At 40.9% G+C, this 24876-nt stretch overlaps 1 protein-coding gene and 1 long non-coding RNA gene across 4 annotated transcripts in view; both read left to right on the forward strand.

Moving 5' to 3' along the window:
• Positions 1-4416, forward strand: part of GRB14 (growth factor receptor bound protein 14) — a 48016-nt gene extending 43600 nt beyond the window's left edge. The window contains exons 10-14 of the mRNA XM_060280225.2: positions 554-670; positions 766-835; positions 937-1024; positions 2351-2444; positions 3978-4416. Coding sequence (XP_060136208.1) covers positions 554-670; positions 766-835; positions 937-1024; positions 2351-2444; positions 3978-4124 — 516 coding nt within the window. The 3' untranslated portion in view covers positions 4125-4416. The remainder of the gene's footprint in view (positions 1-553; positions 671-765; positions 836-936; positions 1025-2350; positions 2445-3977) is intronic.
• Positions 4417-5663: 1247 nt separating this feature from the next.
• LOC148687508 (uncharacterized) overlaps positions 5664-24876 on the forward strand; it is a 103387-nt gene continuing 84174 nt past the window's right edge. For all 3 annotated transcript variants that reach the window (XR_015946746.1, XR_015946747.1, XR_015946745.1), the window contains exon 1: positions 5664-6150. This is a non-coding gene — a long non-coding RNA (uncharacterized LOC148687508). The remainder of the gene's footprint in view (positions 6151-24876) is intronic.

Raw genomic sequence — 24876 nt, forward strand, 5'->3', positions numbered from 1 at the left:
GAATAAGCTCTTAGAAGCCATCAAATTTCAGCAAGAGATAGGGCAAAGACGTAGATAATTCTTTTTACCACTTTTGCCATCATCCTAATACCATTTAAATAGGTGGTCCTCCTCAGATAGGCATTTATTTCTTCTTTAAGCTTTTGCTTCCCACTGTTGCAGCAGCTGTCAGAAAGTTATCTCGCCCATTTTTATATTAACTACCGTAAAATCTTCCCCGTAGATATACGAGCAGAATTGTTATGGTGTCGAATAAGCAGAGAGTGGAGTGTAAACCCTCTTAAATATATATGAAATATCTTTTTTCCTGATCTTGATAACTGGATAATCCCTCAGGACATATTTATTGCAATATATATACAGAACACTTTTGCCTTATTTTTAATATACTTTCCAACTGGCTAATCAATAGATGCAAAGATTATTATTGCTCTGAGAGTGGTTCAGGGAGAAGCCAAATGCTGTTTCTAAAACAGAACACTGAAGAGATATTGTGAAATGTTTCGGCCAGTAATGTTTTTAAATGGATTTTTCCCCTTTTCCTTTTTTGCAGAGAAGTGTTTCAGAGAATTCTCTAGTGGCCATGGACTTCACAGGACATAAATCCAGAGTGATTGAAAACCCCACCGAAGCCCTTTCAGTTGCAGTGGAAGAAGGATTAGCATGGCGGGTAGAAAAAAAAAAGTCCATTACAATGTTTTTTTCTGTTGGTTTTTTTCTTTTCTTCTGAAATATTTACAATTTTCTTTCTTTCTTCCCACGTAGAAAAAAGGGTGTCTGCGACTTGGTTCTCACAGTAGTCCCAATACTCTGCAGAATGTGCCATCGAATATAGGTATGTACCATTCAGAGGGTCTTATGGAATGCAACACTATTGTCGTACACAAAAACGATCCTAGTAAGAATTTCCCCTCCCCTTTCTTCCTGACGTTTCAGCCATACACAGTTCACAGCCATGGTTTCACCATAAGATCTCTAGAGATGAGGCACACCAACTAATTTTGCGACAAGGACTGGTAGATGGGTAAGAGTTCCAACCATCATCATCATCATTATTTTATTTTTTTATTTATTAAAATTGGGCCAACTTAGCTGCTTGAGCAGTCAAATTGTTCTCATGAGCCACGATGAGAAAACGTAATCGAACATAACAGGCAGATGATACGCTACTGGCTGCCTTGAAAGCATGTACAGGTGGTCTTAAATTTGGTGAGAGAGTTTGTGGCACCAGCTTGGACGTCACTACCTTCCTGGATACAGTCGTACCTTGGAAGTCAAATTGAATCCATTCCGGAAGTCTGTTTGACTTCCAAAATGTTTGGAAACCAAAGTGTGGCTTCTGATTGACTGCACAAAGCTCCTGCAGCCAATCGGAAGCAGTTCCGGACGTTTGGCTTCCGAAAATCGTTCGAAAACCAAAACACTCACACCTGGGTTTCAATTGCTTGGGATCTGATTTGTTCAGGAGCCAAATAATAATAATAATAATAATAATAATAATAATAATAATATAATATAATATTATTATTATTTATACCCCGCCCATCTGGCCGGGTTCCCCCAGCCACTCTGGGCGGCTTCCAACAAAACACCAAAATACAGAAGTCCAAGCGGGAGATAACTAGAGCATGCACCACTCTGGTGAGACAGTCCGCGGGCAGGTAGGGTCTCAGCCTGCGTATCAGATGGAGCTGATAAACAGCTGTCCTGGACACAGAATTGACCTGCACCTCCATGGACAGCTGTGAGTCCAAAATGACTCCCAGGCTGCACACCTGGTCCTTCAGGGGCACAGTTACCCCATTCAGGACCAGCATTTGAGATCCAAGGTATGGCTGTTTTCTGTGGTTTCCTAAATTTATTGTCCTTGATCAGGATACTATACTTCTGTTGATGCAGTCTAGAATAGCAACCCACCCTAACAGGACCACTGAGCCTCTCTTAACATGTTTGGCCCTGCCTCTATGTTCCCATTATCTTGCTTGGCAAATGGTGGAATTGGGACCACAAAGTTGCCGAGATAACACATTGATCTTGGATAACTGGTGAATGTTTGGTTCAGGTTTCATTCTTTGGCCACTAGATGGGGTGCTGAAATGCAAGGATATTAAGAGAGGTTGAGAATGCATTCATTGCTGTCGCAGATTTGCCAGTTAAGTAGATAAAATAATGTCTCTTTGCTGTGGACAAGTACTTATTTCTGTCCCTAAACTTTTATGCTTGTTAGGAAATCTACAAAACTTAACTCACCACTGCCACATTTTCAAAGTGCTTGATACTTGTTTCTTTCTCCTCCTCCTCCTCCTCCTCCTCCTCCTCCTCCTCCTCCTCCTCCTCCTCCTCCTCCTAGTGTTTTCTTGGTACGGGATAGCCAGAGTAACCCCAAAACCTTTGTGCTGTCACTGAGCCATGGATTGAAAATAAAGCACTTTCAAATTGTACCCGTAAGTATAGCCAGCAAGTTTGTGGACGGGTAGTATATATTTTCCTCAATGGTTTTTATACTACTGCCAAAACAGTGGCATGCCTCTTGGTAATTCATTCTGTTTCTAATGTCTAAAACCTGCTGCTTACAGTTTTCTGTGAAACAGGGATGGTTTGAGAATTAAAAGCTCTCACACATGAAAATAGAATTCTAATGGAACTCCTCACAATAGTCTCTGCATTTTTTAAAATCCAAATGCTAGTGTACACAAACACATTTTTTCTTTTAGTGTTATCTAGTTTTAAATTATGGTGTTTTGCACATTTTAATTAATTAATTAATTAATATAGTATTGTGAGTTTCCTTGAAATATTTGTTTCCCCCTAAAAGGTAGGATAGAAATATATTAAATAATACGTGTTTGTGTGTGTGTGTGTGTGTGTGTGTGTGTGTGTGTGTGAGAGAGAGAGAGAGAGAGAGAGAGAGAGAGAGAGAGAGAGAGAGAGATAATAATTATGAATGTATGTATACATGCTGTCTTTCAGATTATAGGCCTGTCGTTCTAGTTTTATTTTTCTTCCCATATGTTTTGAGTGTCCTAGGTCTTGTTAGAATCTGTTGAGAGTCAAAAGGCAAGCACAACTTCCTTATATTTTATCAGAAAACAGGGCAGGATTCGTAAGCAAAAGGGAATTTTTTAAAAAAACACACACAGTGAGTCAGAATGAACACTAAAAAAAGACAGGTCTTTGCCTGATGCTCCTGTTGGACATGGGGATGGGCGAAATGGAGATATCCAAGGAACGGAGGCCCAATATTGCGGATGCTGGAAGTCTGCTCTGTGGTTTTCGAGACTTTGCTCATCCCTCCTAATATATTTTCAGCAATATCAGATCTCTGGGTAAGCTTCCCGCATTCTGCCATTTTTCTGCCTGGTATATGCAAGGGCTTCCAGAGTTAAAGCAAAGCGTATTCAAATCTATCTCTTTGTTTTCGGATTTATGGCTTACCTTCTTGCCTCAAGGTGACAAAGGCAAATAATATTAACCAGTAGAACATCACAAAAACGAAGAAGCAAATCAGTGACAATGGGCAAAAACCTTCAAAGCAATATATCCCCCCTTCTTTATTATTTGTCTTAGGACTGCAGCCTTTAAGTGATTAGCCTTCCAGTCTTTTGTTGAGAAGCTATGGCACATCACAGAAAAAGAGGGGCACATCTTCTTGTTGCCTTGGCAACACAAGGGTGTGCTTCCTTCCCCCTGCTCCCCCTCCCCCAGAATGGGCAAACATTACTCAGATTTGTGATGCCCCCTCCAAATTTTTTGCAACATGGAGATCCAACATCACAGCCTGCAAATGAGGCTCCAAAATTATGGGAGCTGATCTTTATGTGTTGAAGAATCTAAAGTCCCAATCTAGACTTGGTCTTGATGTTCTTAGTGGCAAGTGAGTATCTACCTAACCATCATCGCAGAGGCTGGATGAATGAAATAAGGGTTGCAGAGCACAATGGAAATTATTGTTGATGTGGTGTTTCCTCTTTTTGCAGTTGGAAGAGGAAGGCAAGCTGTTTTATACTCTGGATGACGGCCACACCAGATTTTCTGATCTCATTCAACTAGTGGAGTTCTACCAGCTCAATAAAGGCATCCTACCTTGCAAGTTAAAACATTACTGTGCCCGAATTGCATTTTAACCAAAATGTTAACACCTCACCAAAGCCTCGTAGGATAGAAAGGCTGAATGTTCCTTTTGACAAAGATTTGTAAATGAATGGAGTAAACAAAAAGCCAGTGAATGTAAATTTCAGCTTGCAAAGAAGGATTTGTATTCACCATAGCAAAACAAAATTCAGTACTTTTGTGTTAGAGCTGGCTAATCAACAGTTGATCTTCCACAAAATGAATTTGAAGCTGAAATTGTAACGCTGCAATCCTAGGGAGTATTTTTCAAATGCCAATAAATGTCTTTTTCACTAGTTTCCTTTATCCCTTTCAAGGTGTGTCTCATTTTAAGGCAAATCCTTTTTACACAATTATTGTAAATCATAAAAAAAGACACAAACGTGGTGGGGTGCAAAGAGACCAATCGGCTTGCCTCACATTTTTTGCACTGTATTTTTGGATTCTGTTTCAAAGTTTGCCAGTTGAATCTTCAACAGATTTGGAAAATGGTGGGAGTAAAGTGACAAAATTTTGGGCAGTAGACTGGCACACAGTTATTTCCTTTCTTTCATGGAGAGATCATGGGTTAACAGAAGCACACATTTGTGTAAAGGGTGAGGAGTAATGATGTCATCCAATGATGTTCTTTGTTGGGGCACCCACTGCCACTGGTGTGAATAATAGTGTGACATGCTGGTATATTGCTCAAAAAGCCACAGGTCCATAACACAACAAGTACTTAAGTGTGAAAAGAATGTTAGCAAATGGGACAGAAGCACTGGTATTGTAGTCAGGGAAACGTAATGCAATATTCCCCATGTCTTTTTTGTTTCTGAAACATCCGGAGGCGCTCTCTTTTTTCCTTCAGCCCTGCGCTATCATTCCCTCTCCTTCCCCCTCCCCGGCCTAGCTCAACTCCTTGTTGCCGAAGATTTCTCTGAAGCCACCAAGACAGGACATAACAGATATATTTAAATACGCACGCAAGCTTTCAGAGGTTAAACACTTGATGGTCTGTGCATAATCAATGTGTACGGTAGACCAATTATGATAGCTTTAATGAAATGCATGAATATTTAAAACTTAATGGATCTGACTTTGTAGTCGGCCTTACAGCCCTTTCTTAAGACATATGAACCAATGGTAAATGTTGGCCTCAGGAGGGCAGCAGTGTGCCGCGGAATTTGTAGAAGGTGCCATTGTTTTCCTGTCAGCTCCCAGAAACAGCTGTGGCTTCCTGGTCTCTGCGCACCTTCCGAAAACCCAGCGCTTTTTCTCCCTATAAATTATTCACTTGTTCTGTACCAATTAGTTCTACCAGTTGCAAGGTTTGTTATCAAGTTAAGCTTCAAGACAGAACCTGAATTCAATGAACGATTAAATATTTATTAACACAGATGATTAAATATGCAGATACTCTGTGAAGCTTGTTCTTGGAACCATTCTATTACCTTTTTCAAAAAATACTAATGATTTGTATAATTAATTTTTTTATATATTAAGTGTAGGGGGGGGGGAGCCTGAAAGATTTTATAAAAGCAGAACTGAGAGAGTTTTCAGGGGGTCAGAGGGTTGCAGGACATTAAAAGGAAGACACTGAAATGCTATGAAGGTGGGGATTCTATTCAAGGCCCCAAAGTTAGTTAATGACACAGATAGATAGATAGATAGATAGTGGTTCTCAGATGAGCCCCTTGGGAAGCTTTTGCTATGATCGGTGCCAATTGTTCCACTGTTTAGCCATTTTTGAAGACAGCTTGGTTCATTCCATCGAAATTCATACTTCAGAGAGGCGAGAGAGAGAGATTCACTTACATACATAACAGTACCTACAACTCTAAATGTGTATCTTTCTTTCTGTCACCACCTTACGAGCTTTTACGAGCAGAAGAGTAATTCAGGGGGATACCAGTCTTAACGGGAGTTCTTGGAGTGATACAATTTTAAAAACATGTCAGGACTCCTGTAATGCTGCCATATTCTTCTGATCTGTCGTAGGTGTTACAAGTTCCATGCTTCGTCTGTCTTGGCAGCTACACCTTCTCATCTCACAGTAAGGTAGAACTAAAGTCTAGTCCTAAGAAAATAAGAACATTTCTTATCAGATCTCGAGGGGAGTGGGAGCTCTATATTTTTTACGTTCACAACGGGGTCTGCCAAATTTCCTAGCCTTTATCTCATCAAGTCATGTGTCGCCAAATGTCTCCATTCTACCATAATTGCTTTTAACAGGAGCAGAAGAACTCCTGCACCCTTTGAGAAGAGAGAGGGTGGGAAGATTATGGGATGGGGGAGGGAATGCCCTCTCTCAGGCACTTGCAATATCTGTACTGCATTTCACGCTTTGGTTCACTTCACCATCAACTTTTCGAGAGAATGCTTTGCAAACAGCTGCTAACAGGCGAGTGTCACTTACATATTTTGATTGATTGGTTTCCATTCCAAAGACTTTGGGATAGATCACAGTGCCAGCAACAGACTAGCCTCTCTGCCTTCAGGTTCCAGTGCCAGGAAGACAGGAATAGGCTCTTTTCAACCGACTTTTGTAATGCTGCTGATGTAACAGTACTTGTGCATTCAGATATGCATGGAAGCTGTTCTGTTGGTAGCCACCCAGAGTGGCTGGGGAAACCCAGCCAGTTGGGCGGGGGATAAATAATAAAATTATTATTATTATTTATGGTGACTAGCCCAATGACTATCTACTAGCTGAGCTTAAATAGGAAATAGCATATAGTTTTAAAAACTAATTTTATGAATTAGTAGGCAGCTTAAACAACCGGAATTGCAGGAGGAACGAACAGGCAGTTTTCACAATGGAGGAGAATAGAAAGTGGGCTCCCTCAAAGATATGTATTGGGATGGGTGCTATTTCACATTAAATGATCTTGAAAGAAGAGCCTAATTTTGTGGATGACGCCAAATTACTCAGGGTGGCGTAAACCCAGAGCTCCCAAAGAATTTCTCCAAATAGGGTGAATAAGTAGCAAAACTTGCAAATGAGGTGGAGTAGCAGTAAGTGTAAGGTGATGGATGTTGTAACTTCACAGATACATGGGTAATAGCAGTGACTAAATCAGAAAGAGATTTTTTGGTTTGTGACTAGCTCACTAAGAACATGAACTGGGGCAAGGGGGTAGGGCTGGATTAAGACTTTAGAGGCCATAAGCACTTAAAAGATTTTGGTGCCCCCATATATATCCAATTCAAAATATAAACGCATGAACCTCAGTGGACCAAGTGCCAGCTTACCAGTTACCAGATTCAATTTTGTTGTATTCCCAAGATTAATGTATATCATCCATATATATTATTACTATTTTTATTATTGTTGTTGTTGTTTGTGTGTGTAATTTTCTCATTTTTTGCGGGTGCCTTTTCTTTCAGCTGCACCATAGGGTTCATAGTAAATCCAGCAATAGAAAATTTCTGTGGTGCCCCCCCTTCCCATGATGCCCTAAGTATGTGCTTATTTTGCTTAATGGTTAATCCAGCCCTGGCAAGGGGGGTGACAACGACAATGACACGTTACATTAAATGTATATGTTCAGAAGTGACAAGCCTGGGCTCAAGCAATAGCCGAGTTGGAGGAGGATGAGCCAGTTGAGCCCAGGGCTTATCCAATGCAAGCTGAGAAAACAGTACCAGGTTCCTGATTCTTCACCCAAGGTGGATCCTAGTTGGGTACTTCAGCTAATGAGCCAAACACCATCCACTACACAGTTCTTCCTCTTTGACTCAGGGAGTGTGCCAGGTGAGGAGCCAGAGAGAAGAAGGGCTTGCCTTCACTGCAGGTAGTCTATCCTAGCATTTGAGTGGAGGAATTCATAAGGCAGCAGTCAACTTCCATCTTCTGTTGGGCAACTGCCATGCTTAGAGCTCTCCAAGGTGCTGAAACAGCTGTCTTATCTCCCTGGGCTACAGATAGGCCTGGAGAAGCAGGTTCCTCTTCTGAAGTAGCCAAGAAAGCTACTTCAGTCGTAACAGAAATTTCTCGGAAGGCAAAGGCGCAGATACTTTTGCAAAATCAGGCTGGGCTGGGCGCTTCCCATACTGAAGTCTAATCTTAAGGGATGGAATATAAAATACCAGTATTCTGATATCAAATTGCTCCTGGATATCTTGAAAAGCTCAGAGGTGGTAGCAAGAGAAAAACAACAGTAGAGAACTAAGGTAACAAAACACATTGGGGAGAAAAATCCCTCTGTGCTTTCGTAATACTATCTCTCTGCTGTCATCCCTTGCAGGAAACAAGCTGAGGACAGAATGGAAGCAAAAAGGCAAATAATTTCTGATATGCAAATAGACTATTTCTTGCCATTCCTGCCACTTGAACAATGTGATTTGCTACCAGATAACCCTTGGTAATAACTGTCAATTTTACTTCTCGGGAAAATGATACATTATTGCTACTTTTGTCACATAAACATCAGTTCTGGATCTGCTCTTTATTTTTCACTTGAACCGAGGCTAACTCCTTATTTTATTTCAGAATGGTAATGTGAAATGATGAAGCCCCTTGCGTTTCCCTTTGCTTGCCTACTAGTGATCACAAAGTAGCAGTTTCTTTGCTGTTACGCTATCATTTTGTTTGTCCTTCAATGGCTGATCCACACAGTAATTTTATAGCCCGATTCTGCCACGTCGGGCATTCCAGTTGCGGCTCCTGTGCAATGGCCCAAAATATGATGGCATTTATGGCATTTATTTCAGGCGTGTTTCTGTTTGCTGCAGTCAGATATGCTGGTACAGGTCTGCAATGTTTTGGTGTGCTTTCAGTGGCTGCCAGTCAGTTACTGGGGAATGTCTAATGTTGCATGTTTTTCCTGTAACAGAGGTAGACCTGGGGGGGGGTGTACAGTGGGGGTAGTTTTCTTTTTCTTTCTTTCTTGAGTATTTATAATCTGTTCTTTGTTGGATATTTCAATCCCAGAGCAGAGAACAATGAAATAAAATGACATGAAAAATATACAGGAAAAAGATAACACAAAAATTGCAGCCTCCATAAAAAAACAAACAAATTCAGTAAATAACATGAACAAATCCACAACTCCATCATAAAACAAGCTATGCTATATTGCAGTGAGGACGGCAATTAGAGTTTCCAATTTATAACCAAAATACAACATCCATCCCACTGAAGCGATCGAGTGGCTTAGCAAACAGATCCAACCCCCATTTCATTCATTCATTCATAATTTTATTTGTATCTCACTTTGCAGGCACATACACACACACACACACGTGCTTGCAACAAAGAAAGAAGAATGTGTTTCAAAATCAAACAGTGCAAAAACACATTAAAACAACACAATGGCAAATATAACAGGATACAAAGAAATAAAGCACGTTAGTACTGTTAAATATAACAAGATTACATTAACAACATCCTGTAGGAAAAAATTACAAGAGAGCTTGATAGTTTCACCTTTGTCCTAGAAACACCTCTCCCATGATGTTGATCACAAAGAGGGCCCCACTCTGTGCTAAGAGACACTTACTTCATGGCTCATGAGCAACTGAACACTTTTCATCCCCACTCCCGGCCTCTTCAGGCTGGAGAAGCCCATGTACCATTGGCTTCTCTATTGCTGGACCTTCTGAGGAGGCAGAAACAGGAGGGCTGGTTCAAAAGTCTCCTCCTAGTCAGATATATTCTCTGCGTCCTTGGCCAGTTCCCCTGAGAAACCTAGGCCTTGACACCAGGGCGGGAGAGGCAGCTGCCTAGTGTTCTCATTCACTAAGGTACTTTGATTGTTTGGGGGGGGTGGATATGCCAGAATTAAATGGTAAAATGAATCCTTTGCCAAACATAAGCTGGAACTCCTCTGTTTGAAAAGTCTTCTCATATACTGTACTAAAAAGCAGAGAGTGGACACCAAATTGGCAACAAAACTATGAAAGTATGCAGTAAAGTTGCCTAGAGTTATCCAAAGTATAGTTGTCTTCTTCTGTGGTGATCACTTGTAGCCGAGTAAGATTGTCTTCCATAAACACGGTTTTAACCGTGACTGTGGATGCCAATTCTGGATCCACACATCCTTCCACTGTGGGGACATAATTATAGTAAGGACTGATTTGAGGACTGGTTCCCAGAGTTTCCACACAGCACTACTTGACAGGATTCAGGAGTGAATCATTGACTCATGTGCACCTTACTCTCAAATATATACATATGTATGTACGTATTTAAATAGATACAACATTGTGTGCATGACTTGTGTATCAAATACCTGTCCTCAACCCCCTGCTCGTTTTGCCTGTGCATATGTTGCTGGAAACCACAGGAGGGGAGATTGCTCTCGTGCTTGGATCCTGCTTGCATCTGGTTGGCTACTGTGAGAACAGGATGTGGGACCATTGACCTGCTCCATCAGCTGCTTCTTACTTTCTTAGGATCTGTCTGCTCCAAAAGAGGGTAGATGGAGCTCGTCGATGGGGCACATGTGGGAGCAGCCCACGATTGCTCTGCCCCCCCATTTTCCCACTGGCATCTTTAATAGATCCTATGCCCTTCAAACTGGCATTGGCCTCCAACAGACATTCATTTCCTTTTGTAAATGTATTTTGAATGTGGTTCGTGAACAGTGGAAAAAAGGAAAGAGAATGAATTCCATTTCTGAATCCAGTACATTAGCTGGCATTAGTTATGCTGTTGTCCTAAGGCATTTCAATTTTCTCATGTATTAAATTATGATCCTTGTTTCTTATACATTTCTCAACCTGCGTAGCTTTACAGTAAGAAACCTATAATAAAGAAGAACAAGTCTCCATGGCTGTATATAATTCCCCAGTTAGGTAATATCCAATCCTTAAGCAGCGTGGTGGCGATACAAGTCAAGAAGACTTATTGCAAGGTATTTTACTTGTTCAAAGGTGAACAACACTGGAAACAGGCATGATTGGCTGGTGTTCCTTTAGCTGTAGCCAATAGAGAGGGCCATTGTAAATTGGCTGGGAATTCTAATGAAGAAGAAGAAGCAGGATGAGAAGTATATATTAGAGTGTGTATATAACACAGAAAATGGCAAAACAGCATTTTGCAATTTTCTGGCCTAACAAGACACAGGAAACAAATAGGCTTTAAAAATAAAATAAAATAAGACCTAATTTCTAAAATAATTTCCTAAAATAGGGGTGGAGACAACCAACACTATCTAGAAGGATGAGTAATATAGAAAATCCATAACTGTTAAAATATGAAGAATTGGCATTTGCATTTTAAAGAAGCCATCCTGTGCCAGGGTTATAGGTCTCCAGACCTCAGTTATGTTGGGTCCCATGCCTCTGACTGTGAGTCACATGCTGTGTATACAACTGCATCTTTAATGCAAATAAGGAAAAAGGGAAATATAGGAAATTCTTATTTCTCTCTTATATGCACACACAGGCATGTATATGTAGATGTATATAAGGGAACTGCAAAAAGAGCAGAGAAATTATCTCTTTATTGCAACTATCTGAATTGGAACCCCATTTCAATTTTGCATGGTGAAATAATCCATGTACTTTAAAAATTGAATAAACAAGGTTTAAAAATTCTTCCTACAAAATCTCCCAAGCTGCCACCTTGAATGAACAACAGAAATGTCATCCACTCCACTCCACTTCCCTCTGCCAGATTCATCTTAGATTGAATCCTGATGGATAGCATTACTTTGTCACATTGCAACACTTTATAAATAACAAAAAGTGGTGATATACAGTGCATCAACAATTGCAGTTTTAGAGCCTATGGAAACAGCAAAAAAGATCATTTCCCCTAATCTACATCATTTGCCATAGCTGTTGAGTTTTCTCCGATTCTATCTATTCCATGATGATAGGAGTGATGTATATTTTTAGTATGACATGTACAGACTGTAGGAAGTCTAATATAAGTTTCCACTTTAAATAATCTTGGACTGCTAAGAGAAAAAGGAAAACACAGAAAATGGCAGACATGCAAAATATATTTGCTACTTAAATATTGGATGATACTGGAGAATGTTGTTACTTTCCAGCCCAAGTAGTGGCTCTTTTTTTATTTAAATGTTCTGTTGTCTACTACCAAAGATGTTCACGTTTCATACATGTTGGAACAGAGCAGAAGAAAGCACTAAGCATATAAAGGAGAATACAAGTTTGTGGCTGTTTAAATCAGGTGTAACGTAGTTTAGGGTTTCCATATGTCCTGAATTTCCTGGACATAGCTGGAAATTGCAAAAATGTCTGGGTGGAAATTGCAAAAATCCGGACGCGTGGCAACCCATGTCGGGAGTGTCTTTTCTGGCGACTTTCTTTAAAAATAGCTCAAAACCTTTATTTGTTTTTGCAATTTTGCCAAAAAGGCTCAACAACTTTTGTGTCCAGATTTCCACTTTTTAAAATATGACAGCCCTAACCTAGCTGATAACTGACCATTGGCTAGGTTGGCTGGGGGTGATAGGAGCTATAGTTTAGCAGCATCAAAAGACCCAACCTTGAAGACCAACATGGTACAGTCCAGATGTTGTTGGACTCCAACTCCCATCAACCTCAACCAACATGGTCAGAGGTCAGGAATGATGGAAGTTGTAGTACAAAACCGCTGGAGGGCATCATGTTACCTACCCTTGCTTTAATAGAGCTGGGGAACCTTTGGTCTTCCAGATGTTGTTGGACTACAACTCCCAACATCCCTAATCGGCATGGCAATGGTCAGGGAGGATGGGAGTTGTAGTTCAACAACAACTGGGGGGCCAGTGGTTCCCCAGACTGGCCTTGGATGAGCAATTAAGCAATTTTGTAAAGTGGAGGGGGGAAAGACATAGTTGTTGTCTAAACAGAGAGCGGCGAGGGATGCCTGCTTCACATTATGGTGATGGAATAATTGTAACTGGGAGTGCAGCTGTGTGGATGCATCATTTAATGTACGGCCCACATGTCTGGGGCAGATTTTAGGTATGCTAGGGAACCTACCAAAAATTCTGGAATTGTGAAAACTGATCTGAACCAAATGGCAGGGTTCAAACACCATTCTAATTCTAATTGCATTCATTACCTTTTTGAGAATAATGGAACCATGGTGAACAAGAGAATGAGCCTTACTTTTGTACTGCTGTGCTGTTGTCCATTTACATAGGAGAAGGTGGCATGTTATCTGGGATTGCAATATGTTTTCTGGCCCACCCCATGGTCTCATTCCTGATCACACCCTCCTGTGGTAGTCTAAAAACCAGGATATACTCTGTGTTAAAGCACATAGTTAATGTCATATGTAGCTTGGCCATTAAGAAGGTATTTCACAAAAATCTGAATCTCACCATTTAAGGCCATATCCAAAGAAACTATTTCCAGGGTCATGGATGTGTGCTCTCATTCCACCCAGCTAATCCCCAAAAGGCACACAGAACCAGCCTCCTGAAATCCCACATGCCTAGCAGACTGGGGCAATAGTTAGGTCTATTGTGATTGCCAGAGTACAAACAGCAGTAAGGTTCCCATTGCTGCAATTCCCATCAGTCACAGCCAGCATGACCAATGGTCAGGGGTGATGGAAGCAGTAGCTCAGCTACGTTAGGGATGACATAAGTTAGACCAGGCATCCCCAAACTTCGGCCCTCCAGGTGTTTTGGACTACAATTCCCATCATCCCTGACCACTGGTCCTCTTAGCTAGGGATCATGGGAGTTGTAGGCCAAAACATCTGGAGGGCCACAGTTTGGGGGTGCCTGAGTTAGACACTGCTGCATTGTTGAATAGCATCTGTATCTTAGATTCTTTGAGAACTGTGCTATGAGGGAGGATCAAAGATTTGAGCCACAAATAATAGGAGGATGTTTTTTTTTAATGGTGCATCTCTCCAAATCTCTTTACCATATATGCATAGCTGCCAAGTTTTCACTTTTCTTGCTAGGAAGCCTATTCAGCATAAGGGAAAATCCCTGTAAAAAAGGGATATCTTGGCAGCTATGTATATGCACCATAAGCATACAGTAGTATGCTTCCTTAAAAGTCACAACCATGGGCTCTTGCTCAGCCTAGAAGGGAGCCAAGAGACTATTTTTATGTGCCTGAATCCAGCAGTGCGTTTGTCCTTCTGTGTTTGGGTGACAGTGCTCAAACAATGCTGAATGTTTCTTGATACTGTAAAGGAGATACATATCTTCCCATTTAACTGCGACATGTTTAGAACCAGAGATGCTCTCGGAAGAATATTCATACAGGATTAGAAACACAGAAGGCAAGCTCATCCCATTGCCTTTCTAAATGTTGCTTCTGTTCGTGATTTGTGTCTAAGAGCTATGCGGAGCGTCTGTCGGTCAATGCATGTGACATTAATTTTAAGTCCCTTGTCATCAATCATTGCCACAATTGATCTATGAATTTAGGATGCAATGTTGGTGAATTTATTTGCACAAAATGTATGACGCCTAGTATAGTGGATCTAACCTAAAGAAGCTAAAGGTAACACAAACATTGGTTTTGGGGGGGGGACAGACAACTAAGCTGATCCTATAAATACATTTATGAAATGATTTATGCTTTGATGGCCCTTTGTTACACTGAAAGATGCCTTGATCTTTTTGGAACCATGTAGGTACTTTAAAACTAAAATCTGATGAGGTGTCTGATCCTGTTCCCTTGGAAGCCACTGGTGGTTATGACATTGACTTCCCTGGCAACTGGATCAAACCCAATCATCTTTTCTCTCTCGCTTTTTACAAGACACTGGAAAGGAAAACTTCAATGAACTTTGCTGTAGGTATGAAACTAATTGCTGCTACTTTAACTTCCAGGCTGGGTTTCGACTTTCTTCTTTTACAAATGAGCTGTTTAAAATGACCTCTCTTTTTGTGTTACTGTTAACCCTATTTATGAATCCCCACACCTAGCTTTTAGATTCTTATACTCGCAAGTGCCCTTCTCTTACATCATATTCTAGAAATATGTCAAAAAACCCACAGCCCATCCTATTTTTAAACATCAGAATCAGCCCTTCTTTATCCTGCTTAAAGATAGTATTAGAGGGTTGGATATCATTATCACACACACCCCTTTACTTTTTCATGAGATTGCAATAGCTTTGAAATTTGCTTTATTGATTTAGGAAAGATAAAGTAAGTTAAATAGGATAGAATAAATTGTAAGGTGGGGGGATGTTGTCACTGATTTTACTGTTCCAATAGCTGATAAAGAGAACCCATCTTTCAATAAACGGGTTGTTTTGCTGATTAATTAGTGTTCTTCTCTCATAAATTACTTTGATCATTAAGGAGATTTCCTATATTTTCCTTATAATAATAATTTATTATTTATACCCTGCTCGTCTGGCTGGGTTTTCCCAGCCACTCTTAGCAATGCATCCTTGGAATTTTCTTGGCCTTCGTTAAGCAATACCAATCTTTGTGCTTCTGAGTAGGGTTGTAGGCAGGCTTTTCTTTTCAACCTCAAATTTTAATATATAGTTGACTCAGGTAACAGTCTGAGAATTGAGCATAAATCCAAAATAGTGTAGAGTCAGAACAACATCAGTACAGCCCCCAGGTGACCACTTCTATTTTTCCAGAAGCAGGCAGGCCAAATTGGTCTTACCACCCATGCAAGGTGGAGTTTTTAAGCTCTCTGCTTTGCTTACCAAGCTCTGGGACACTCTCATATGACCTTATTTGAATGTACATTCATTCATAATCAGCACTTAGGGATGCCTGTATGCTAATGGCTGTAGTTCAGGGAATGTTCTTCAAACACCCCCCCCCCAAAGGAGTCAGTAATAAAGAATCAATTCACTTGAAAGTAGCTAGTGACAATAGTAGATTTATGAAATGTTGTGCCAACTAGCCCTGCAACCTAGATCCTGTCACTGGCAAATGTTGCAGAGGGGGGAATCCAGAGCACACTCTGCTCCTGTTTTGTGGGTTCATTTTCAGTTGTGGTAACATGAGGATGTGGACTTGGAGATTTCTGTCCAACCACTTGTATTCTTGACTCTTCCCCAGTTTGACTTCTCCTTCAAGCCAAAGGGAAATGGCAGTGGATCCAGGAGATTAGATACCTATTTGGGAAAGGCAGCGATCCTGGTCACCCTGAAGGAGGTGATTGTGAGATCCTTCCTTGACCCAGATGATTATAACATCTACTGCCCAGTCACAGGTGCCCTCTTTTGAGGTAAGAGAGAATGATGGCAGCCCAAGCACAGGTGCTATTAATGTAACATGACCTATTCCAAACTATAAGCAAATCTGCCTTAAGGAACAATAATGCCCCAAGAAAAAACAAGTTTTAAATGACAAGATCCCAACAGGACTAATCACATACCAACTGGCTAAACCCCTTGTCAGAGTGAGAACATCTTCTGAAGACAATTTGACTCTGCAGTAGTCACAAAGCTTCTGACCTGAGAACTTCCACTGATGAGCTGAAATGGCCATGTGAAGGCCAGCCATTGTCAAGTTCTGAGCTGAGGGGTTATGATATTTGCCTGCTATCAACAACTGCAGGTGTTCTTGGCTCACTCACTGGCTGAGAACCAAAGGCTGAGAACCCCTCGATTTTGCTCTCCAGCTCACACCTGTGCGCAAGCAGCTCCCAGCTAAGTCGGAGGAGCAGAAATAAACTCAGTTTCAGGTGTGCTCCTACCAGGCATTTTCCCTTCGTCTCCAGTCCTTCCCATCAACCGAACACTATGCTCTTCCCAGCAACAGGTTAGAACCCTTTTTATCTGCCAAAGCATTTAAAATTATATTCTAGCTGCTTGGATAGTTTTGTTCCCCTTAACTTACTGTATTGTTGGTTGGTATTTCCTAATTCTGTGTGTGCATATCATCTTTAAATCCATTTTTGGATGAAGGTGCAGCTTCTGATGTAAAATGACACCTCTCTCAAATCTCTACCGCTTTTCTCATTCTTTAATTTTTTTTAAAAAAAATATCACATTCTAGAATGTAGTAGTTCTCATTATCGTTTTTGCTTGTTACATATATTAGTTACTGGAGGGAAAGGCTAATATTGTCATCAGTTATACATGGCATACATCCTCTGTCACTGGATACATAGCGCAGTGTGAAATTTGACTTTTCTGTGACTGATCGAGGAAGGGATTTTGGATTTGTGGTGAGGAGCTGGATGAAAACAACAATCCAATGTATGGCTGCTGTGAATAAGGGACATACCAGTTGGGGATTGTTAGGAAAGGAATTGAAAATGACGCTGTAATGCCTAATAAGAGTATTGTTCTGGTTCCCTCACCTCAAAGAGTATATTGTACAACTGGAAAATATGCAGAGAGGGGTATCCAAAATGATCATGAGTAGCTCTTTATGAGGAAAAGTTACAACATCCACAATTTTTTAGGTTAGAAAAGAATGAATAAGGGAGAACATGGTACTGTGAGTAATTGCATTTGTCTTGGCTATGAGTCCTGGAAGACCTGCTCCTTGCTTTGCAGGCCTTTTCCCACCTGGCCTGGGAATGCAGGGCCCGGACTGACTCCAGCTGCAAAAGCTGAGGCTGATGAACAGACTCTTGGGTTGGGGGATTTTGGGGGGAGTTTTGTTGGGAGGTTGTTGTTGTTGCTGCTGTAGATTTTTTTTTTATCTTTATCTTGCTATGATTTATGTGGAAATTGTTCTATTTGGTCGTAGACTTTTTATGTTTTATTTATGACTTTTGTTACGTTTGTATTTCTGCGTGGTTTTCCTCATGATGTAACCCGCCTTGAGCATGGCTTAAACTATGGAAAGGTGGCATGCAAACAAAATGATGGCTGTCTGATAGAGTTGTATCAAGTCATTCATGTTGTGGAGAAAGTGGATGGGGAAAATATTTTTTTGCCTCCCACAATATTGGGGAGGTCCTGGGGTCATCCTGAGGTCATCCAATGAAGCTGAATGGTGGGAGACTCAGGATGGACAAAAGTAAGCACTTCTTTACACAATGCTTAGTTAAACTATCTAATGGGCTATAAACAGACAGAGTAAGGGAGGGATGTAGCATGTGCATTTAAATTCCTTTAATTTTTGTTTTGCAAATTATTGTTACACCATCCTAAACAAAATGGTGGTACAACCAGAAAACAACAACCCCATGATCATTCGAATCAAATGAAGTTTGCTGAAACAGAAATTTTGTAGCTGCTACTACTGCTGCGCTGTCGTCGGATCATAGGGCTGGAAATTATTCGTAGGCCTGTCTCCTCTTCTCAGCACTCCTGTTCTTAGACAGAATATCCTGCCCCTAAAAGGGGAAAAGCAAGCAATTGAAGTTAAGCATCAAAAATGTCCACCTTGCATTTAACAGAGAGCTGTTAACCGACTACATAATGAGTCACATTAAACTATGCCAATTAAACAAAGAAGGACATTACCAAGCAGATGGGAAGTGCAGTAACACCGACATTTTTGCAGACATGTGTGAGTGTGTGTCACTTCCTAAAACATTGTTGCATTCTAAAGTTTCTTTGAAAGTAGAAACAACAGATTAGAATGAATTTGTTTAAAGGTTTGTACCTGTGCTCAGTTTCCCAAGTGCTTATCTTGATTTCTTTCAAAACAACTGGCGTCTCCTTCCTCCATCCCCTACTGAACTGATGACAGCTGATGGAGGATACAGGGCACTTGAATCCCCAGGAGGATTATGGTGCTGTGAGAGGGGAGCTCCACAATTTCAATACCTGAAGCTCCATTGATTGACTGCAGTAGGAGGCTCCACAAGGAGAATTTTATCTTAATGGAGGGAGCAATCCATTCACGAAAGGAGCCCTGTTTCCTGTGAGCAGCTTTCCTTTATTGGGTCTGAGTTATGATTCAATTTCTCCTTCTCCTCCTCCTCCTTTTTTAGGCTATTAGACTGTAGGATGTGAACATCTGGTTTTTCACTTCTGAAAACAGAACTGCATCACCATTTGCTTATGCAATGTACGGCATTTTCAACAGAAGATTGAAGTTTACCCTAAAAACTCTACTCTGCTTATGGTGTGTGTGTTTTTTCACTGTACAAAATTGTTAGATGCTTGGAGCCAATATCCTCAATATTTTTACAGCTAATGCAGTTACCTTTTCTCATCTGGGCACAGTTGTTCCAGGCGAAGGTGGATGCTTCCTTATACATTATGTATCAAGGCATACTCTGTTAAGGATCTGGGAATTCCCTCTATGGCATATTTAGAAAGTATTATTGGCATTCCGTCCCATGGTGTTACCAGTGAATGACATGTCAATGCCTTGATGCCTGATGTTAATTATTCACAATCTGCCATTTCCATTGTAGTGAGATTGCTTCTATCCATGCTGACACAAAAAGATTGAGCAAATAACATTACTAGGCTCTGGAGAGCGAAGTGGAAAGATCCAACTTTTTGCTAAAGTTGAATAAAGGGAAGGGAAATGGTGGGGGACATTTGTTCTCTCCCACGATCTGGCTAAGCCAGTTTCGCTCATAGGCAGACAAAGAAAAACATCATCGCCCAGTAATAGCTGTTGATTTTTGACATGTTGCCATTTACTAACAGATGTTGTGCACACACTTTCCATTAATTAAAACAGTAAATTATAGCATTTGAGGGCGGGCAGGGTATAGACTAGCTTGGCAGATTCTGAATTTAATGGGGTAACATTTTAAGTGTGGATCCCCCAGGAAATGATAGCCCAGAGACAATATGAGAGCGCAGTGAGTGGCGTTAGGAATCGGCAGTGATGTTTGTTTTACCCTGACAGTAAGCGATACATATATTAGGATTTGAATGAATGGCTGCCCCGTTTGGCAAATAACAGCTCTGTAAATTGTGCCCTCAGTCTCCCAGTCCTCTAGAACGGATTTTCAGGGAGCATAAAGGGAGGCAGTAGGAGGAGGAGGAACAGGAACAGGGTAAAGGTCAAAAAAAACATCCAGTGGGAACATCCCCCATGTGGCACTGTGCTTATGGAAAGTCTGGATCCAGCCAGTCATATATATTCAAGATAGAAATGGAGAGCTAAGGCGCCTATAAATTCGCTAATGCCCCTAATCATGGAAATATTAAATTAAGGCACCTTCTTCTATGTTGTGTCAGCAATAAACATATTCCATAGTCTCATACAAGGAGCCTTTTATGTGGTGGCTCCTTGCCTTTGGAATGCCCTCCCAAAGGAGGCCCACTTATCATTTATGTCACAGGCAAAAAAATCCTTATTTTCCCAGACCTTTAGAAACTGCCAGTGTAGGCATTCAACTCGGCAGTTGCTGTTTCAGTTTGTTGGCCTAATTTGCTGTTTTAGTTTGTATATAATTACTCATTTCTTTCTTTCTTAACAACAACAACAAGTTGTATTCAGTATTGCACTAAGGCTAAACACTGCCAGTGCAATCTTCTTCCCCTCTTCTCCCACTCCTTCCCTCCTAAATCTGTTCTGGGGTTTTCCTAAAAATAAAAATATGACCCCAAAATACCCACCCACCCACCCCACTCTCACACACATGAAAACAAAGACCGTCATAGCCAATCACAAATGAACAACTACACCCTTGGTCAAACCAAATCTCTCTCACCATCAAAAGAACACAAGCGAATAAAGGAGTACCAACACAAACAAATCTGACATCAAGCCCTACATATATTAAGCAAAACAAACTTCGTCACCCACTCTCACCCCCATCCACCCTCCCACCCCCTATCTACCTCGTTTTCCCTCTTCTTAGTGTCTTAACAAATGAAACTGATTTGCAAAAATGATACATGTTAAAATATGAGTGACACTGCACACACCTTTGTAATTCAAGAAATATTTAATAAAAAATATTTAAAAAATAAAATAAAAATAAAAATAATATAGTTTAGCTTCCCTGGGAACAAAAATCTCTGTGGAAGGATCAAGATATAAATTAAGTAAGTAAATAAATTGTGACCACTTACACTCAAACTTTCCTTTGCGCTTTCAACTCATTTTTTTCCTGCAGGTCAGCACTGAAGCATTGTGTGGCAATACTCAAGGCAACGTCACGACTATTGATAAGTGCTCTGAAACAACCTGAAATCAAATTAAATTAAATACGAAATTAATACCACCACAAACCTTAGAAAAAGCCCTGATATTCCTACCCCTATCTGGAGATGACAGGGACTCAGCATGCAGAGTGGGTGCTGCCAACTCTGCCCACTGAGCTATGGCCCTCCTTTCACACTCAATTCTTCCCTGAGTGGGGAAGTTTCTGATGCAATGCAAAGTATGTTATTACAAGGAAATAGGATGTGAGCTGCTCAAATGAGAGTAGGCAACATTTGGGCCTGATCAGTTTAATTAGCTTCTAAGGCTTTGTCACTTTCTCTTATTATTTTATCTTTGTTCATTATTTTCCGCTCGGTCTCTGTGGATGTTCTGCATTTTTATCGCAAAATAACGCGCTGGTTATTTTTGTCAAACAGGGAAGCCAGCCCGAAACCATCAGGCTGGAGTGCTTAGCCTGTCTGCCCAGTCTGTCAACAGGATGAAAGCGAATCTCAAGCTTTTTTTTTAATTACAAGGATAACATGTTCACTCGTCTAATAATGAAGATGGTTAGCAATTTTAAATTTTAATAATCAATTACTGAAAGTAATTCTCCATTAAACCACAAGAGAGCCATTAAATCTCAAAAGATGGAACATGCTGTATGTAGCAGTAGCAAAAATTTTCTATTTTAAAATATCATTAGGGAATATCTGATTGTTTCATTTCTCTGCATTTCTTTTACCTTTTTCCTCATGCCAGACTCTCTCTCTCTGTCTCTCTCTCTCTCTCTCTCTCTCTCTCTCTCTGCAGAAAGGCATCATATGATCTTATAAATAATAAAGGAAAACCCTTGCAAGACTTGATCCAGTATGTGAAATATGTGCTAAGAATATAATTTGTTTCAGTGTGGCGTATTTTGACTGAATAATCAGCCAAACGACTAATTAGTATTAAAATATGATCGACACTGTGAGGTGTGGGGATGAGGGTGTCTTTTATATCTCCTTTCCACCTTAAAAGCCTTGGGTTCAAATCCTGTTGATGTATCGAGCAGTGAGCTAAATTTGGTCCTCTCCACATTTCTTCTCGGTCTACTGCTATTTGACTTAGCATTATATATCTGCATGAGTAGTATTTTAAGTAACTGAGAGATATAAGGATAGCTGGTGACATTTCTGAGGAAATAACACCAATAAGCTCTAGCAAATATGGCCAATGGCAAGGGATGATGGGAGTTGTAGTTCAGCAACATCTGGCAGGTCAAAGGTTCCCCACTCCTGCCTTAAGCAGAAAGAGGATCTATCTCTGAGTATGTAGATTATTTTATTATTATTCATTTCATTTCTTTACCGCTTTATATTTGTAAGGGGGAAAAACTCAGTCTGGCTTACAGCACGCTAAAACATCAAATAAAACAACCCAGAAAAAAACATTGCTGAAGAAAGCCAACTATAAAAGTATATATTCAAAGAAATGTAATTAACAGGCAAATAAAATATTATCTTAAAAATTCCAAAATGAACCATTACAAAGGTCAACAACAGAATGCACATTTGACGCAGCAAAGTTAACAAAATTTTTTTATCTTAAACATTTCAAAAGAAAACATATAAAATGCACATTTAGGTAAATGTGTAAGAAATGGTTGGCATTTTAAGGAGGGAAAATAGTGTTTATTTCCCACATGCCTGTTAAAACAAGGCAGAAAAGTAATTGCATAATAAAATATGACAGCCAAAAATGCATATGAAAATTTGATATGACCGTAGCCAAAGAATTATATCAAATATTAAATCTACTATTTATTGCATATCTTGGTGAGAGGTGACAATAGTTAATAAATGTCAGGGACTGGTTGGGCACTGAGGAGTGGGGGCCGGATCTTGATGAGTGGGCACTGGGAGAAGGGGGGTTGGAGACTGACTTGGATGAAGGGATCTGTGATCTGGGGGAACCTGTAACAGCCGGGAGATCAGAAGCAGGAGAAGCTGCAGGATTGGAGAATGATGAACAGGTGTAGGAGGAGAGAGAGATTGGTCAGGCTGGTGCAGAGTCAAGGAGTAGCTCAGAGATGTAGGACATGCCTTTCCCTAACTTGTCAGCGTACTTTGGACCTTAAAGAGTGGACTTGTCACTCTGGATGTTCTGCGCCTGACAATAAATTGTAGAAATTCAACTCCCTTCTTCCGACTACAGGATGTGAGGGCGATCTGGTCACCCCATTGATCGCCAGGGTTGATTTGGCTGATCTGGCTGTCTAGGCGGATGCCCCCTTCCTCCCTCACCGCTCCATGTGTGTCCCTCCCGAAGCTGCATGCTCGGTGGAAGAGGACGACCATCCCAGATAGAAGGAGTGTACCGTTCTTCGGTCAAGGGTATACGATAGCTGAGCTCCCCTGCTAGAACCTCCAAACCAGCTCAAGGTCCATTCTTCCGAATACAGCAAATGTTGCAGATTCTTAGCACGAATGAGCTTTCTAGCCTGCAAATGAGAATATACACACATTTCAGTTTCTAGGATGCCATGTGCAGGTGATACCTGCTCACTGGTTGTGGTGGTGGTGGGGCAGTAGGAAATAGATAAGAATCAATAAATGGATTGAAAGAGTTTCATCAAACTCAAAGGGGTGGTGATGGGGATCCTGTGGCTCTCCAGATGTGGGTGAGCTCCAGCTTCCATCAGCCACAGCCAGTGGGGCTCAATAGCCAGGGATGGTGGGAGTCCAACAACTTCTGGAAGGGCTGCAGGTTCTCCACCTTTGCTTCAAATAGGTACCCCACTCCAAATCAAGCAGTTGGTACTAGCATACTCCTATATAATCAGTTCCACTGCAAAGTCAGGTGTTTTATTTCCCCAGAATTCTTAGCTTTCGTAACTTCAAAATCAGTTTAGGGGGCGATGCATGACAGGCAAAAGCCCCACCTTGCCACAACTTACAAGGAAAATGCAAATTCGAAGCAGATCTGTAGTCAGATTGGGAGGGGGGGGGAGTTACAGACTTTAGTAATACATTGTGCAGCTCATTCCTGAGTCACATCTGCCAGGATTTGAGAGCAAATCATTGATGGTGGATGCCTCTTGGTTAGTGCCACTAAAAGAGGAAGGGGACATTTAGCTGAGTTAGTTAGAGTATAATACTGAGCCATACAGTGACATCAAGGAACATGATAGCACTTTATAAGAGAGTCTCTGCCCCCAAGGGGTTTGCAATCGACATTTCGACAGTTTAGCTTAGTTCCAATTTGCATTTACCTTTACTGCAGGAATGCCTAGTATAACACTAATGTAGCCCTAGCATTTACAGTTGCTGCATGAAGATGGCAATTGGCTTCCAGAATCGCAAGAAAAGTATTCAGGACCTCCGATTGTAGCAGGTTCCTGTACTAGTAGTTTCAGAGACAGATAATGGGAAAACGACTTGGCACAGCCTTGCCCTAAGGGGAGAAAAATAAGGAAGGCAATGAGACTTTCATCATGAGGCTCAGAGAAAATGTAGAAACTGCTGTCATTTCTATCCTTTAAACTGTTTTATATATTAATTACAGCGGGGATGAATATTCATAGCAAATGTTCAGTTTGATTAATTCTGCAGATCCATGTGAATCGCCCCCTCCCCGGTTTGCCACTGCCGCTTGATAAAAATGTCTTTGTGAATTGGCCACAAATCTCTACTTCACCGAACTTTGTACAGTCTGTACTGATAAGGGAACAGCCGTTGGCTCAGGGCTCGTTGCAAAAATCATCAGAGGAGTGATAGCTTGACCACCACTTTGGTTAGCATGGAGGCCTGGATGCAGATGTCTCTGAAGTTGTGCTCTGTTCCATTCCCCCTGTTTGAATCTCAAATCATTTATTCTC

Source organism: Zootoca vivipara, chromosome 1 (genome assembly GCF_965207765.1).
Source record: "Zootoca vivipara chromosome 1, rZooViv2.hap1.1, whole genome shotgun sequence".
Classification (NCBI taxonomy): domain Eukaryota; kingdom Metazoa; phylum Chordata; class Lepidosauria; order Squamata; family Lacertidae; genus Zootoca; species Zootoca vivipara.